Consider the following 12,620-nt stretch of genomic DNA (forward strand, 5'->3'; position numbering starts at 1 on the left):
TAAATTTTGAGTTGACCAAAAAAAAAAAAGAATAATACATTTTGTGATAAATTTTAAATTATATTAGTATTTCTTAACAGCGTGGTCCTGCCCTGAAGGGCAGGTAAGAACTTCACTTGGAATAGTCAAGGATGGACTTCAAATCAAATACAGTATATTAAGAAAGAGTACTTAATTGAGTCTGACACGTCTTGGGCGAGCTTAATCAAGAGCCATTATTTACTTTTACATTCGCGTTTTCCAACTCTTTCTTCCATCTTCATCAGCATTCAGAATTTGACGATTCGACACTTTCTGGTTTTATTTATCTTTTACAGCGAGAGGGAGAGAGAGAAGGAGGGGCGAGAGAGAGTCGTGGGTGGTGGGTTGTGGGGTATAGATTCCTTGGTACCATGGCGTCACAAGAAAATTAAAGACACTTGTGTACTATCTTGGCACAGAAACCGCATTTTCATCACCCTTCTTCCTAACCTTTTCCTAATTTCCCTCTTTCCTTCTCTGTTTCGCGCATGCTTTTTGAGGCCGGCCCTCTCTTTATTTCATCTCACCACATCTCCTCCGCCTTCTTCCTCTTCCAGCTTTCACTATTCTCCCGCTATTTGCTAATTCTCTTCCTAATCTTTTCAAATCTCTCTTTGGACTCTATATCAGTCCTTTGTACTAAGACTTTTGGCACTGAGCTGGGAATCATGTGAAATGCTTATGCAAGTTGGGGGTTTGCAATTCTGGGCTGGGTGTCTATGATATCGTGACAATCGTTTGGTAGATTTGCCGGTTTTGATTAAGCAGCCCTTGTTTGGATTTATGCTCTTGCTTCTGTGCTGTTTGGGTGTGTTTGACCCGGCGAATTGATGGATGAACTAGCTGTGGCAGCTTTCTTTTTCTCGGATAATGCTTTGTAGGTGTTTGATGTCTGTATCTTAGCAGGTGTGTTGAAGTTCTTGCCTGTTTATTTCGGTTTTCTTTTGCTGGGTATTTTATTCGGGCGGATTTGTAATCTGGGTGTTGTAATTTTGATAGGTTTTTAAGGGTTTAATTCATGGAGGCTAAATTTCGGGGGAAGAATCAGTATGTCTATGGACCTGTGGTGCCGGAAATGAAAGCGGTTGGAAATAGGAGTTTGGAGTGGAATTTGGAAGACTGGAAATGGGACGGAGATCTTTTCACTGCTAGTCCGCTAAATCCAGTTCCTTCTGATTGTAGAAATAGGCAATCTTTCCCAGTTGATCCTGAAATCCCTGCGAAAGCTAATCCTTCTAACATTTTATCTTCTAATTGGGATGATGCCAACCCAGAGAAAGGAAAGAGAGAATTGGAAAAAAGGAGGAGAGACGTTATGTCTGAAGATGATGAGATGAATGATGAAGCTGGCTGTCTAAATTTAAACCTTGGGGCTCAAATTTACCCCATCATGGAAGGGGATGAAAAAAGTGGAAAGAAGACAAAGATAGTTGGGAGTGGGACTACTTCAAACCGAGCGGTTTGTCAGGTGGAAGATTGTAGAGCCGATCTTAGTAATGCGAAAGATTACCACCGTCGGCATAAGGTCTGTGATATGCATTCCAAGGCCAGCAAAGCACTGGTAGGAAATGTTATGCAGCGTTTCTGTCAACAGTGTAGCAGGTCAGTTTGGTTACAAAGTCACTGTTTCTTGTGCAACTCCTTTCAGATTTATAATATGGTCATCGAGCTGTTACTTTTGTGGAAGGTTTAGTAGGGAAGATGAAAAATTTCACATTGTTGTCCGTAAGGGTTTTTCCAGTGCTCTCCTCCCCCTTTTATTGTTCTTCTCTCGTTTTCTTTTATTCAAGCATAGATAACTTAAAAAGGGGAAAATCTAGATATTTAAGGTTATATACGTATTGTATTTATTTCCATTCAAATCAAAATTAGCGGGTTTTAAATTAAGAAATTAGTTAAGAATGTTGACACCAAGAGTTAGCTACTGGGTAACTAACGAGTATAAAAATCCACTTGTTTTAACTTGATTGGAAAAAACTACATCAAGCATTTAGGTTTAAGTACCTAGGTTTTTCCTAACTTAAAATATCATCAGATAGATCTCCGTTTAAAGAGCTTTTACTTTGGCATTCCAATTAGATGTGGTTTTCTTTAAAAACCAACAAAAAAAATAAATAAATTTGTGGCAGGTTTCATGTTCTTCAAGAGTTTGATGAGGGGAAAAGAAGTTGTCGGAGGCGTTTGGCAGGCCACAATAGGAGGAGGAGAAAGACACATCCTGATGCTGTCGTTAATGGAGGCTCCCTGAATGATGAAAGGGGCAGCAGCTATTTGTTAACAAGTCTTCTTCGTATACTGTCCAATATGCACTGTGAGTATTTGTGTAATTGAGAATCTATCTGCTTGGCACCGGCATTCTTCATATTTGTCTAACTGGCTGCCCAAGTAAGAAACTGAAATAATGCTTTTTCTTGTGTGCTATTCTTGGAAAGTTTGTTAATCATGGTGAATTGTGGTCAGAAGGGAGGAAATCTTGTTAGTAGTAGAGTTAAGTTACATTGGTTTTCCTGTTTCAGTCATTGGATGGCTTGTATCAGTCCCTCCTATTGTTGGTTGTATCGGTTATTCTATACTGAAAGTGTATTATTAATATTACTTCTTAGGTTGGCTGAACCTGTTGATTTTTATCTAACCTCAGGCATGTAGAAGTTATTACTAGCAACTGTGTATGAAACACCTGAAAACTGAACTAAAAGACATAATCTGTGTTGAGTTCTTCGGGATGTTTGGTGTGCATTTACGTCAATTATAGGCAAATTAGGACCGAATCACATTATTAGGTTTACACTAACAGGTATAGAAATGTGCTTTCCCTTGTTACCGTACTGATAAATATAATCAAGATACTCATCAGGGGAGTGAGTGATGTCTTGGAATTATAGTTGTGGCTTGATTACGTGCTATTGCTTACTGAGTGTTGTTGTAGTTTGGGTCATTCCTATGGAGAAGATGTCAAAGGCTTAGTTCATGTAACTGGGAGTGGGATTGTTTAACTTAAACTGTTTAACTGGGCTAGTTGGAGGCATTACTATAGAACTCCAGGCTCCAAAACAACGGGGCTATGGCCCCTTGGGGGTTGGTCACCTAATTTCTGGAATCCAATGAGGAGCCATGTTGAAATTGACGTGTTTAATTTTATTTTGTGATGTTTCCATATGCCTTCCTTTTAACTTTTGGGCATATTTTATCACATTACTAGAGGAAGCTTGAATGCTTAGCCAGGTAGTCAATGTTTGTTTTGCTGATGCATTCCTTAAGAGTTTAACTGTATTTCGAGCGTATACTTAAATGTTTCTGCTGTTTGGACTTTTTCTGTCTTTCCATACCATATGGGGTGTCATCATTGGCATATGAATTTAATTCCGAAGATTTTGTCTTCTATAAATTGCAGCAAATGGCTCAGATGCTACTAGGGACCAAGATATTCTCTCTCATCTGCTAAGGAATCTGGCAAGTCTGGCTGGTACAATCAATGGAAGGAACATAAGCTCCTTATTGGAGGGATCCCAAGGTTTGGTGAATGCTGGAACATCTGGAACTTCCGAAAAAGTGCCTAATCTAAATTCAAATGGCTCTGAACCCATCAGATCTCCTGGTTCTTCCATCAAGACAGATAATGGTCTCAGCAGTCGTGACCCTCCAAAGCCTATGGGACAGTCTGAGACAGTGCCTGCATATGATATGGCGCAAAAATGCTTACCTTCAGGTGATGTTGGGGTTGGAAGTTTAAAATCTCCTTCAGGATCACAGCCTTCAAATACGCTTCTGTCAAGGGATAACCCTCCACTCCAATCAGTTGCAGCAGAAACTACAATTAGAAGAAACGGTTTAAATCACATTGACCTCAATAATGCATATGATGACGTGCAAGATGAAGCCGAGAACCTTAGGAAGTCTCATCCACCGGGGCCTTCGGGTATTGGGTCTTTTGATCATCCTTCCTGGTTACAACTTGACACTCAAAAGTCAAGTCCACCACAGACAAGCAGAAACTCGGATTCAACCTCCTCTCAGTCACCTTCTAGTTCTAGTGGAGAAGCTCAGGTACATTTTGGAAGTATTTTAAGTTCTTTTCTTGATATGCTTCTATCATGTATTGAAGAAGTAGGGTTTTGCAAATGCTTATTCCAAATCACTGTTTAAATATCTTATCTTGATTGGTGTTTGGCAAAAACATTTGACTGTGCCTTTATTCTTACTGTCTTCTTGCCCCTTTGGAGTTCTGCTTTGGGGCTTTTTTTCCATCAAGCTCACCGATTTTAGGTTTATTATGTCAGTTTCATTTACCTTTCCATCGGTAATTGTTTATTTTGGCATGAGTTGGGTTCTTGTTAATATGTTGATCTTATAGGCCTTCATTATGTTTATTGGCGTAGATATTTTGTTTTAGTAAATAGTGATTTGTTTATTGTTTTCAGACTCGCACGGATCGAATTGTTTTCAAACTCTTTGGGAAGGATCCAAATGATTTTCCTCTTGTTCTTCGATCACAGGTACTTTCTGTACTCTGAAATTTCTTTGAATAATTATGGCATTGTTTCTTTCTGCAACATTTGATTTGTGGTTTGTTTTGAGCACCAGATTCTCAGCTGGTTATCCCACAGTCCCACAGAGATCGAGAGCTATATTAGGCCAGGCTGTATCATATTAACAGTTTATCTCTGTCTAGAAAAATCTGCATGGGAGGAGGTATGGTTTTGTATGATGTCATGGACGTCCAATTCTACTGACATCATTGGAAACATTATTTAAATCTGCTCAATGCTATATGGCAATGCAGCTCTGCTGTAATTTAGGACTCAACTTGAAAAAGCTTCTTGCTGCATCAAATGATTCTTTCTGGACGACAGGGTGGGTGTATACAAGAGTGCAGCATTCTGTAGCTTTTCTGTATAATGGTCTGTTCTCTCTCTCTCTCTCTGTGCGTGTGCGTGTGCGTGCGTGTGTTGTCTTTTTAGTACAAAATACGAGCAGCAGCAAAAACTTCTATTATTTTCCTTTGTTAACTAGAATTATTATTTCTTTTATCTCTCCTGCAGGCCAGGTTGTCTTAGACGTTCCCTTGAGCCTTAGAAGCCCACAACACTGTAGGATTTCATGTGTTAAGCCACTTGCTGTTTCTTCAATGGCAAGCACTCAATTTCTTGTCAAAGGTGTCAACCTTTTCCATTCTAGCACAAGGTAAATCTCTGCTTCGTCCTCTACATTACCCGAGTTATCTCTTTTGCTCCTGCCCATAAACTTGACCGGATGGCTGATTGAAAGATAAGCTACGTTAATTTACATAATATTATATAAAATATTTATCTGGATGCCTAAATAGGTTTGAAAGTGACGAAAATGAAACATTACCTTAATTTCTTGGAAATAATATTGGTTTGCAAGTTGATTATGTACTTTTTTTTTTTTTCCTGTTTCTATAATTCAGTAAGTGGGGAAGTTCTGGATATTGTTTCAGGTGTCAAAACAAATGAGATTGGTTTAGAATTAATCCGTTCATGTTGTTTTCAGGTTACTCTGTGCACTTGAAGGAAAGTATCTGGCACAGTATAGTTGTTGTGACTTGATTGATGGTGTTGATCCAGCTATTGAACATGATGAGCATCAGTGCCTTAGGTTCGCTTGCACTATACCGAGTGTTACTGGGAGGGGATTTATTGAGGTAGCATCTTGCTCCTAACCAACACCCCCCCCCCCAAAAAAAAAAAAAAAACCGCGCCTTCTAATACATGTTTGCGTTTGCTGTGAAAGTGCTGTTTCTGCAGAAACCACGTTTTCATGATTTTCAATGCAGAAGTGAACATGCTGTTCTGTTTCTGCGGAAACCACATTTCTATGGTTTTCAATGCAGAAGTAAACATGCTGTTAAGTTAAACTGGATATGCTAAAAGATGCATAGATTAGCAAGATAATCAAAATGCATGTCTATATATGTGATTGTGACTCACTAAAGGCAATCTGTCCCTATAAAGCCTAGATCACCGAATATGGTTCCCCAGATCAAAATGCATGTCTGTATATGTGATTGTGACTCACTAAAGGCAATCTATCCCTAGAAAGCCTAGATCACCGAATATGGTTCCCCTGAGTACGACAATATGCAAGTGGAACATTAAAATGACACAAAAAGTATTGGCAAATAATTTCTTTCCATTTGCTAACTTGTGAAGGATGACTTTCATCCTCTAATTTGGCTATGTTGATCTTAGGTGGAAGATTTTGGTCTTAGCAGCTGTTCCTTTCCTTTTATTGTTGCGGAGCCAGAAATTTGTGCAGAGATCTGTAATCTGGAGAGTGTGATTGAGGCTGCTGAGATCTGTAGAGATGTACGGATGAGAAGCAAACAAATGGAAGAAAAGACTCGAGCCTTGGATTTCGTACAAGAAATGGGTTGGCTCCTTCATAGAAGTCGCATGAAAGCTAGGTTGGGTCCCATGGCACCTGTCCAGGATCTGTTTCATTTCAATCGGTTCAAGTGGCTTGTTGACTTCTGCATGGACCATGATTGGTGTGCTGTGATGAAAAAGCTTCTGGACATTGTGTTTGAGGGTACTATTGATGCAGGAGAGCATGCCTCTGTCGAGCTTGCATTGTTAGACCTGGGTCTTCTACATAGAGCTGTGAAGAGAAATTGCAAGCCTATGGTGGAACTACTGCTGAAATTCGCACCAGTCAAATCTTCAGATGGTGAAAGTAAGGACAAAGAAGTTGCCAAGTACACTGACAGATTCTTATTTAAACCTGATAGTGTTGGCCCTGCTGGTTTGACTCCGCTTCATGTTGCGGCAAGCATGCATTGCTCAGAAAATGTGTTGGATGCTTTAACTGATGACCCTGGAATGGTATGTTCTTTCCTCAGTATGCTTACATTTTCTCGGTTTTCATTATAGAGAGGCTGACATGGAACAGACTGCAATTACATTTCCTATCCAAAGAAAATTATGTTGAGAGGTTTAGGATGTCAGTACTTGTTTTTTTTTAACCTTAGGTAGCAAGATTCACTGGTTATGGCATTGGTCAGGTGGGAATCAAGGCTTGGAAAAGTGCCCGGGACAACACAGGTTTGACCCCAGAGGAGTACGCATCCATGAGGGGCTACCACTCCTACATTCAACTTGTCCAGACAAAAGCAAGCAAGAGAAGTGATGAAACTCATCATTATGTGCTTGACATCCCACCTTCCCTTGTAGATAGTAACACAAAGAAGAAGCAAAGGTCATCATCGAAAGTTTCAAGCTTGCAAACCGAGAAGATTAAAATGGCAGCAGCAACGATTGCACATCAGTGCGGACTGTGTCAGCACAAGCTGGCTCGTCACAGCACGAGGACAGCACTGGTTTATAGGCCAGCAATGCTATCTATGGTGGCCATTGCGGCTGTATGTGTCTGTGTGGCTTTGCTCTTCAAAAGCTCACCCCAAGTTTCTTATGTCTTCCAGCCCTTCAGATGGGAATCATTAGAGTATGGCTCAATTTAGTGTTTTTGCATATCAGGTGTTCTTTTGCAGCAAGCCTGCAATTTGTTTCTTTCATCCCTCATCTTCCTCCCCCCCCCCCCAATCTTCTAACTTTTTGAAATGTGGGAGTCACAGTTATTGGTATATATAATATATATACATCAATGGCAGTTTTAGCTGTCATGAAAATATTTAGATGAGGGTGACTTCTTCAGCAATTTATGTTTATAATTGAGTAACTCATGCTACGGTATAAGGAATGTATGTAGTGATAGGATTGAGCTTGTAGAAATGTAGGAGAATGCCTTGTATTAGTCGAATAATATGAAAAGGGGTTTTCTGATGTGGGCTGGTAATATTAGTTATTAATGAGCTCGATTCCTTTAATTTTTTTTTCCTTTAACAATTGTAGCAAGTTTTTATTGATTTTGAATATGATATGCTTTATCTGACTCCTAAATGTTGTTATATAATGGTGTGGCGTTGAAAAACGAAGAACTAGTGCATTGAGTTGGCAAGGCTAATGTTGAGAAGCAAGATGGTACGCAACAAATATTATATTTTCAATAATATTTAGTATTCTAAACTAATTTTTTACGTAATTTTATTTTGAAAGTAGTTTTCTCACTAGTATTTTAACTTTAGAACAATCAGTGTTAATTAAAAAAAATACGAAATGTTGAATGTTGATTTTTTTTTAACACGTATTGTGGATATATAATGAATTTCACATGATTATTCACCATTACCAAATCGCGATAATAGTACGCTGAGGCTTAACAAAAAACCAGTACTCAAGGTCAAGACCACAAAAAAAAAAACCTAAAATGTCGTATGCAAAACATGATAAATCATTGTACTTCTCCTGTCATAAATATAATACCCTTATAATAAGGATATTATATTTAGGATCAGAGGAGTATAATAATATCATGGTATCATTTTTTCAACCATATGACTTATGAATAATCAAAAACTAAGTCATGTAAGAAAAATATCTAATACTAACCTTAGTCTTTAAGATAAGAGTTAGATAAGTTATTTAGAGAGATTGAAAAAATTAGTTAAATTAATTATTTGTAACAAATACTATCTCCGGTCCTAATTATAAGAGCTAGTTGACTAATTTGAGGAGATTAAAAAAAAGTTAGATTAGTTATTTGTAATAAATAGGTATTATCTTTTCTAAAACATCCTTGCTAATCAAGTGTATTGGCTGGAACTACTATTGTTAGAAGGATTATCATAGAAAAATATATAAATGTGAGAGACAAAGTGGATTAGGCTCTTATATTTACTTATTTAGGATTAAAATAAAAGGCAAACAAGATCTTATATAAAGAACCAGAGATAGTATGTGTTAACTTTCTTAAATTATCTTTATTTAATCATGTATATTGGAACTTCAATTAGGTGGACATACTTTACATTAATAAGAGTTTTTTAAAACAATAAATTATAAATTTGAAAAAAAACACACGCGCAGGCGCATAGCATCAACGCCGTGTTCTGAATATACATGATAGTGATAATTGAGAAAGACAAGGTGAGAAGAGTAATTTGAGAGCTAGGATTTTGGGCAGAAGAAGGGTAAGGCCAGCTCTGGGCTGAGGAGCGAGGACGCAGCACTGAGCTTCATGCTTTCCCATGGCTTCAATTTCTCTCTCCTTCTCTTCTTCCCTCCTTCCCTCCCCAATTTCTAAGGACAAATGCAAGATCCACCATATCCCTAATCCTGTAACCCACAACCCACCCCTTCGGATTATCCGCTGCGCCACTGCGTCTCCATCGTCGAAAACTTCTTCTTCTTCCTCCTCTTCGGTCGCTAAAAAGAGGCACTGGAAAGTAGGTGAATTTCCGGGTGTTTCCGAAACAACTTTACCTGGCAGTGAGAGGAGGACTCCAATTAAGAATGTGAAGAAGAAGCTGGACCGAAAGGTCAAGGCTAAGGCGTGGGTCAACACCGTCACTGAATGCTTGGCTGATAGAATTGATAAAAAACAGTGGCTTCAAGCTCTTGAGGTAACTCGGTGTCTCTTTCTTGAATTTGCTTCACAAATTAAGCATCTCTCTCTTAATATCTTGTTTACAACTCAAATGTGTAATGTTGTGCACAAGTTTTGATATTTTTTATATGCCAATAATCGTTGTTGACGTGGATATGTATATAAAGCAGTCGACACTCAACAATGACTCGCTCTGCGGTTAGTGTGACACAAAATTAAATATACATGGTTTAAGTGTGGTTTAAAGTGTTGCATTGCGAATGATAAAGGTAGTGACTAGTGAGCGCGATAAGGTTTCAATTTCATCTATCAATGCTTTAGAGTTTATATCAAATTGAGGTTTCTAGACTTTATTCATTTAGACTAATCTCGTGGCTGGTTTTTCCAATTGAAATTATTGTGAATTAGTAATAGCTGAGATGACAATTTTCTATATGGCAACATATGGGTTAAATAATCTAAATGTGCAGGTATTCGAGATGCTCAGAGAGCAACCCTTTTACCAACCAAAAGAAGGGACTTACATGAAACTCATTGTATTGCTTGGACGATGTGGCCAACCTCAACGTGCACATCAGCTTTTCAACACTATGGTTGAAGAAGGTTGTCAGCCTACTTCTGAACTTTACACGGCTTTGCTCGCAGCATACTGTCGCAACAATCTTATTGATGAAGCATTTTTAACTCTTAATGAGATGAAGAAGCTCCCTCTTTGCCAGCCTGATGTTTTCACTTACAGTACTTTAATTAAAGCTTGCGTGGATGTTTTGAAATTTGATTTGGTTGAGTCGCTGTATGAAGAGATGGCGGAAAGGTCTATCACCCCAAACACTGTCACTCAAAACATTGTCTTAAGTGGATATGGCAAGGCAGGGAAGTATGATCAGATGGAGAAAGTGCTGTCAAATATGCTGGATAGTACAACGTGCAAGCCTGATGTGTGGACAATGAACACAATCATCAGTATCTTTGGTAACAAGGGCCAGATTGATATGATGGAGAGATGGTATGAAAAGTTTCGAAATTTCGGGATAGAACCAGAAACACGCACTTTTAACATTTTGATTGGTGCTTATGGAAAGAAAAGAATGTATGATAAAATGTCCTCTGTGATGGAGTATATGCGCAAGCTTCAATTTCCCTGGACAACTTCAACTTATAACAATGTGATCGAGGCATTCGCAGCCGTCGGGGATGCTAAACACATGGAATATACATTTGATCAGATGCGTGCTGAGGGTATGAAAGCTGATACCAAGACTTTCTGCTGCCTTATCGATGGTTATGCCAATGCAGGTCTCTTCCATAAAGTAATTAGCAGTGTTAACTTGGCTAAGAGGTTTGAGATACCTGAGAATGTCTCATTTTACAATGCCATCATCTCTGCATGTGCAAAGGCAGAGGATTTGATCGAGATGGAGAGAGTTTTCAACCGTATGAAGGATAACCAGTGCCAACCAGATGACACTACATACTCTATCATGATTGAGGCCTACAGCAAAGAAGGTATGCGTGACAAAATTTACTATTTAGAGCAGGAAAAGCAAATGAACACTGAGGATATAAACAGTGGGTAAGCTAGTGAATGAAATTCATTTTGTTCCTACTTAGAATTCAGAGTGCACTACATCCATACTTGTAAATGTCCTTCAATTTTTTCCTTTTTTTTTTTTTATGGGGAGCAGCTCTAGTCTTTTTTCTTCCCTTTTGACGTTGAATGAGTTATCAGTTGAGTAATGAAGCTCCATTTTCTGGATGAATTATCAGAAGTCCTGCTTGACTTTGCTTTTCAAGTGTAGTTTTACTTTGGCATCCGTTGTACTTGGCAGATGATGGAATTTGGGTTGTTCTTTTACAGTAAGTTCCTCAACTAAATATGCTAGTTATTTCTAAAGAACTATATAACTAATTTGAGAATATTAAGAAAATGAGTTAAGTTGGTTAATTGTGATCTATGTATGCTGAATTTTCTCAACCATCTTCTTTAATCATATGCATTTGAATTATGTATTAGTGGAACTCCTTACAATCAATAAGGATATTTAAAAAATATATATTATAAATTTAAAAGACAAAATAAATTATATCTAAGATCAAATTCAACTCTTAACTAGCTTTTATATGAAGAACATGAGATAGTATTAACTTTTGTTTTAAGATGATTCATGGGCTGAATTGTACAACTAATTCTGCCTTTGACTGGGAAATCAGTGGCCATGTCTTGTGGTGCGGCGTTAATGAAAATTTCATGGCATACAAGGAAATTTTTTATGAGATAAAAAGATATCAAAGTCGTGCATGAAGATTCTGAGCAACACACTGCTTGAAGGAGCAATCTGCATTATGCAATATGTAAAATTAAAAATGCGTGAGCAAATGGAAAGGCAATGAGAAAGACGGCTACAAGACGTTGATCGAAATAACCTGTCAATGATCAGATGAAATGTTGAAATTCCTTTTGAAAATGAAAGAATGAATGGGCCTGCGGATTTGTTTCGAAAGGAATCATTTGACAACAAATAGAATCCCCGAAGCTTTGTTCACCAAAGCTGGTTCTTGACCACGGTAGAGAAAGTTAAAGCATTCCTTTCCCCATGGATGCCGTTTGTCTGTAGGATTTCCCTTGAGAGGGACAACATATTTTATGCAATTTGCTAACATCAAAGCATTATCTTTTACTTATTTCTTTGTTTTTACGCATTTTGCCACCATGCAAGCCAGATTTGGTAGATCTTGATAGTATTTTTACGATCACGAGGTTTGATGAACATGGTGGTGGGAGATTCCTTTTGCTCCTTGTGCGGTGGACAATACCATGAAGGTATTGAGACTTGGTAATTACTGTGTTCAAGAAACTTGCCAAAGGCATGTGTTATGTTTCCCCCATTGAGTCCTTTTGTCGAGTGAACCCCAACAGGAGATTTGTTAAAAGCACAATATTCATTCATTTTCATGTGTTCATTTTTTCTTTTTGTCTTTTTTTGAGACGATACGGGTATCCTCCTATTAGAGACAATCATGTTCTAGATGTTAGATGTTAAATATGGACACTTCTCTTAACGAAAATTTAAATTTTAATTCGCTATATTTTGATATGTTAGCTCATCTTACTAAACCCAATTGTTGTTGGTCATATA

At 38.1% G+C, this 12,620-nt stretch overlaps 2 protein-coding genes across 3 annotated transcripts; both read left to right on the forward strand.

Moving 5' to 3' along the window:
- Nucleotides 1-426: 426 nt before the first annotated feature.
- Nucleotides 427-7,864, forward strand: LOC114739346 (squamosa promoter-binding-like protein 12). Of its 2 annotated transcripts, XM_028927399.1 has the most exons (11): nt 427-927; nt 1,021-1,623; nt 2,151-2,332; nt 3,413-4,065; nt 4,440-4,514; nt 4,603-4,710; nt 4,802-4,919; nt 5,061-5,202; nt 5,533-5,683; nt 6,231-6,863; nt 7,043-7,864. In XM_028927399.1, exons 2-11 carry the CDS (start codon nt 1,040-1,042, stop codon nt 7,496-7,498), a joined length of 3,102 nt encoding a protein of 1,033 aa, XP_028783232.1. In that variant the 5' UTR covers nt 427-927; nt 1,021-1,039; the 3' UTR covers nt 7,499-7,864. The 2 variants fall into 2 exon arrangements, with proteins under 2 accessions (XP_028783232.1, XP_028783233.1); XM_028927400.1 differs by lacking the exon at nt 427-927 and having other exon boundaries at nt 968-1,623.
- A 1,224-nt stretch (nt 7,865-9,088) lies between these two features.
- LOC114739348 (pentatricopeptide repeat-containing protein At3g06430, chloroplastic-like) lies at nt 9,089-11,336 on the forward strand. The gene is made up of 2 exons (XM_028927401.1): nt 9,089-9,499; nt 9,954-11,336. Exons 1-2 carry the CDS (start codon nt 9,125-9,127, stop codon nt 11,058-11,060), a joined length of 1,482 nt encoding a protein of 493 aa, XP_028783234.1. The 5' UTR covers nt 9,089-9,124; the 3' UTR covers nt 11,061-11,336.
- The last annotated feature ends 1,284 nt before the right edge of the window (nt 11,337-12,620 follow it).

Source organism: Neltuma alba, unplaced genomic scaffold, assembly GCF_004799145.2.
Source record: "Neltuma alba isolate B1F8T4 unplaced genomic scaffold, ASM479914v2 tig00013902_pilon, whole genome shotgun sequence".
Lineage (NCBI taxonomy): Eukaryota > Viridiplantae > Streptophyta > Magnoliopsida > Fabales > Fabaceae > Neltuma > Neltuma alba.

Coding starts and splice junctions, on each gene's coding strand:
- LOC114739348 (XM_028927401.1), top strand. CDS start 9,125: ATGGCTTCAATTTCTCTCTCCTTCTCTTCTTCCCTCCTTCCCTCCCCA. Junction 9,500..9,953: donor AGTGGCTTCAAGCTCTTGAG/GTAACTCGGTGT, acceptor CTAAATGTGCAG/GTATTCGAGATGCTCAGAGA.
- LOC114739346 (XM_028927399.1), top strand. CDS start 1,040: ATGGAGGCTAAATTTCGGGGGAAGAATCAGTATGTCTATGGACCTGTG. Junction 4,066..4,439: donor GTTCTAGTGGAGAAGCTCAG/GTACATTTTGGA, acceptor TATTGTTTTCAG/ACTCGCACGGATCGAATTGT. Junction 4,711..4,801: donor AAAAATCTGCATGGGAGGAG/GTATGGTTTTGT, acceptor ATGGCAATGCAG/CTCTGCTGTAATTTAGGACT.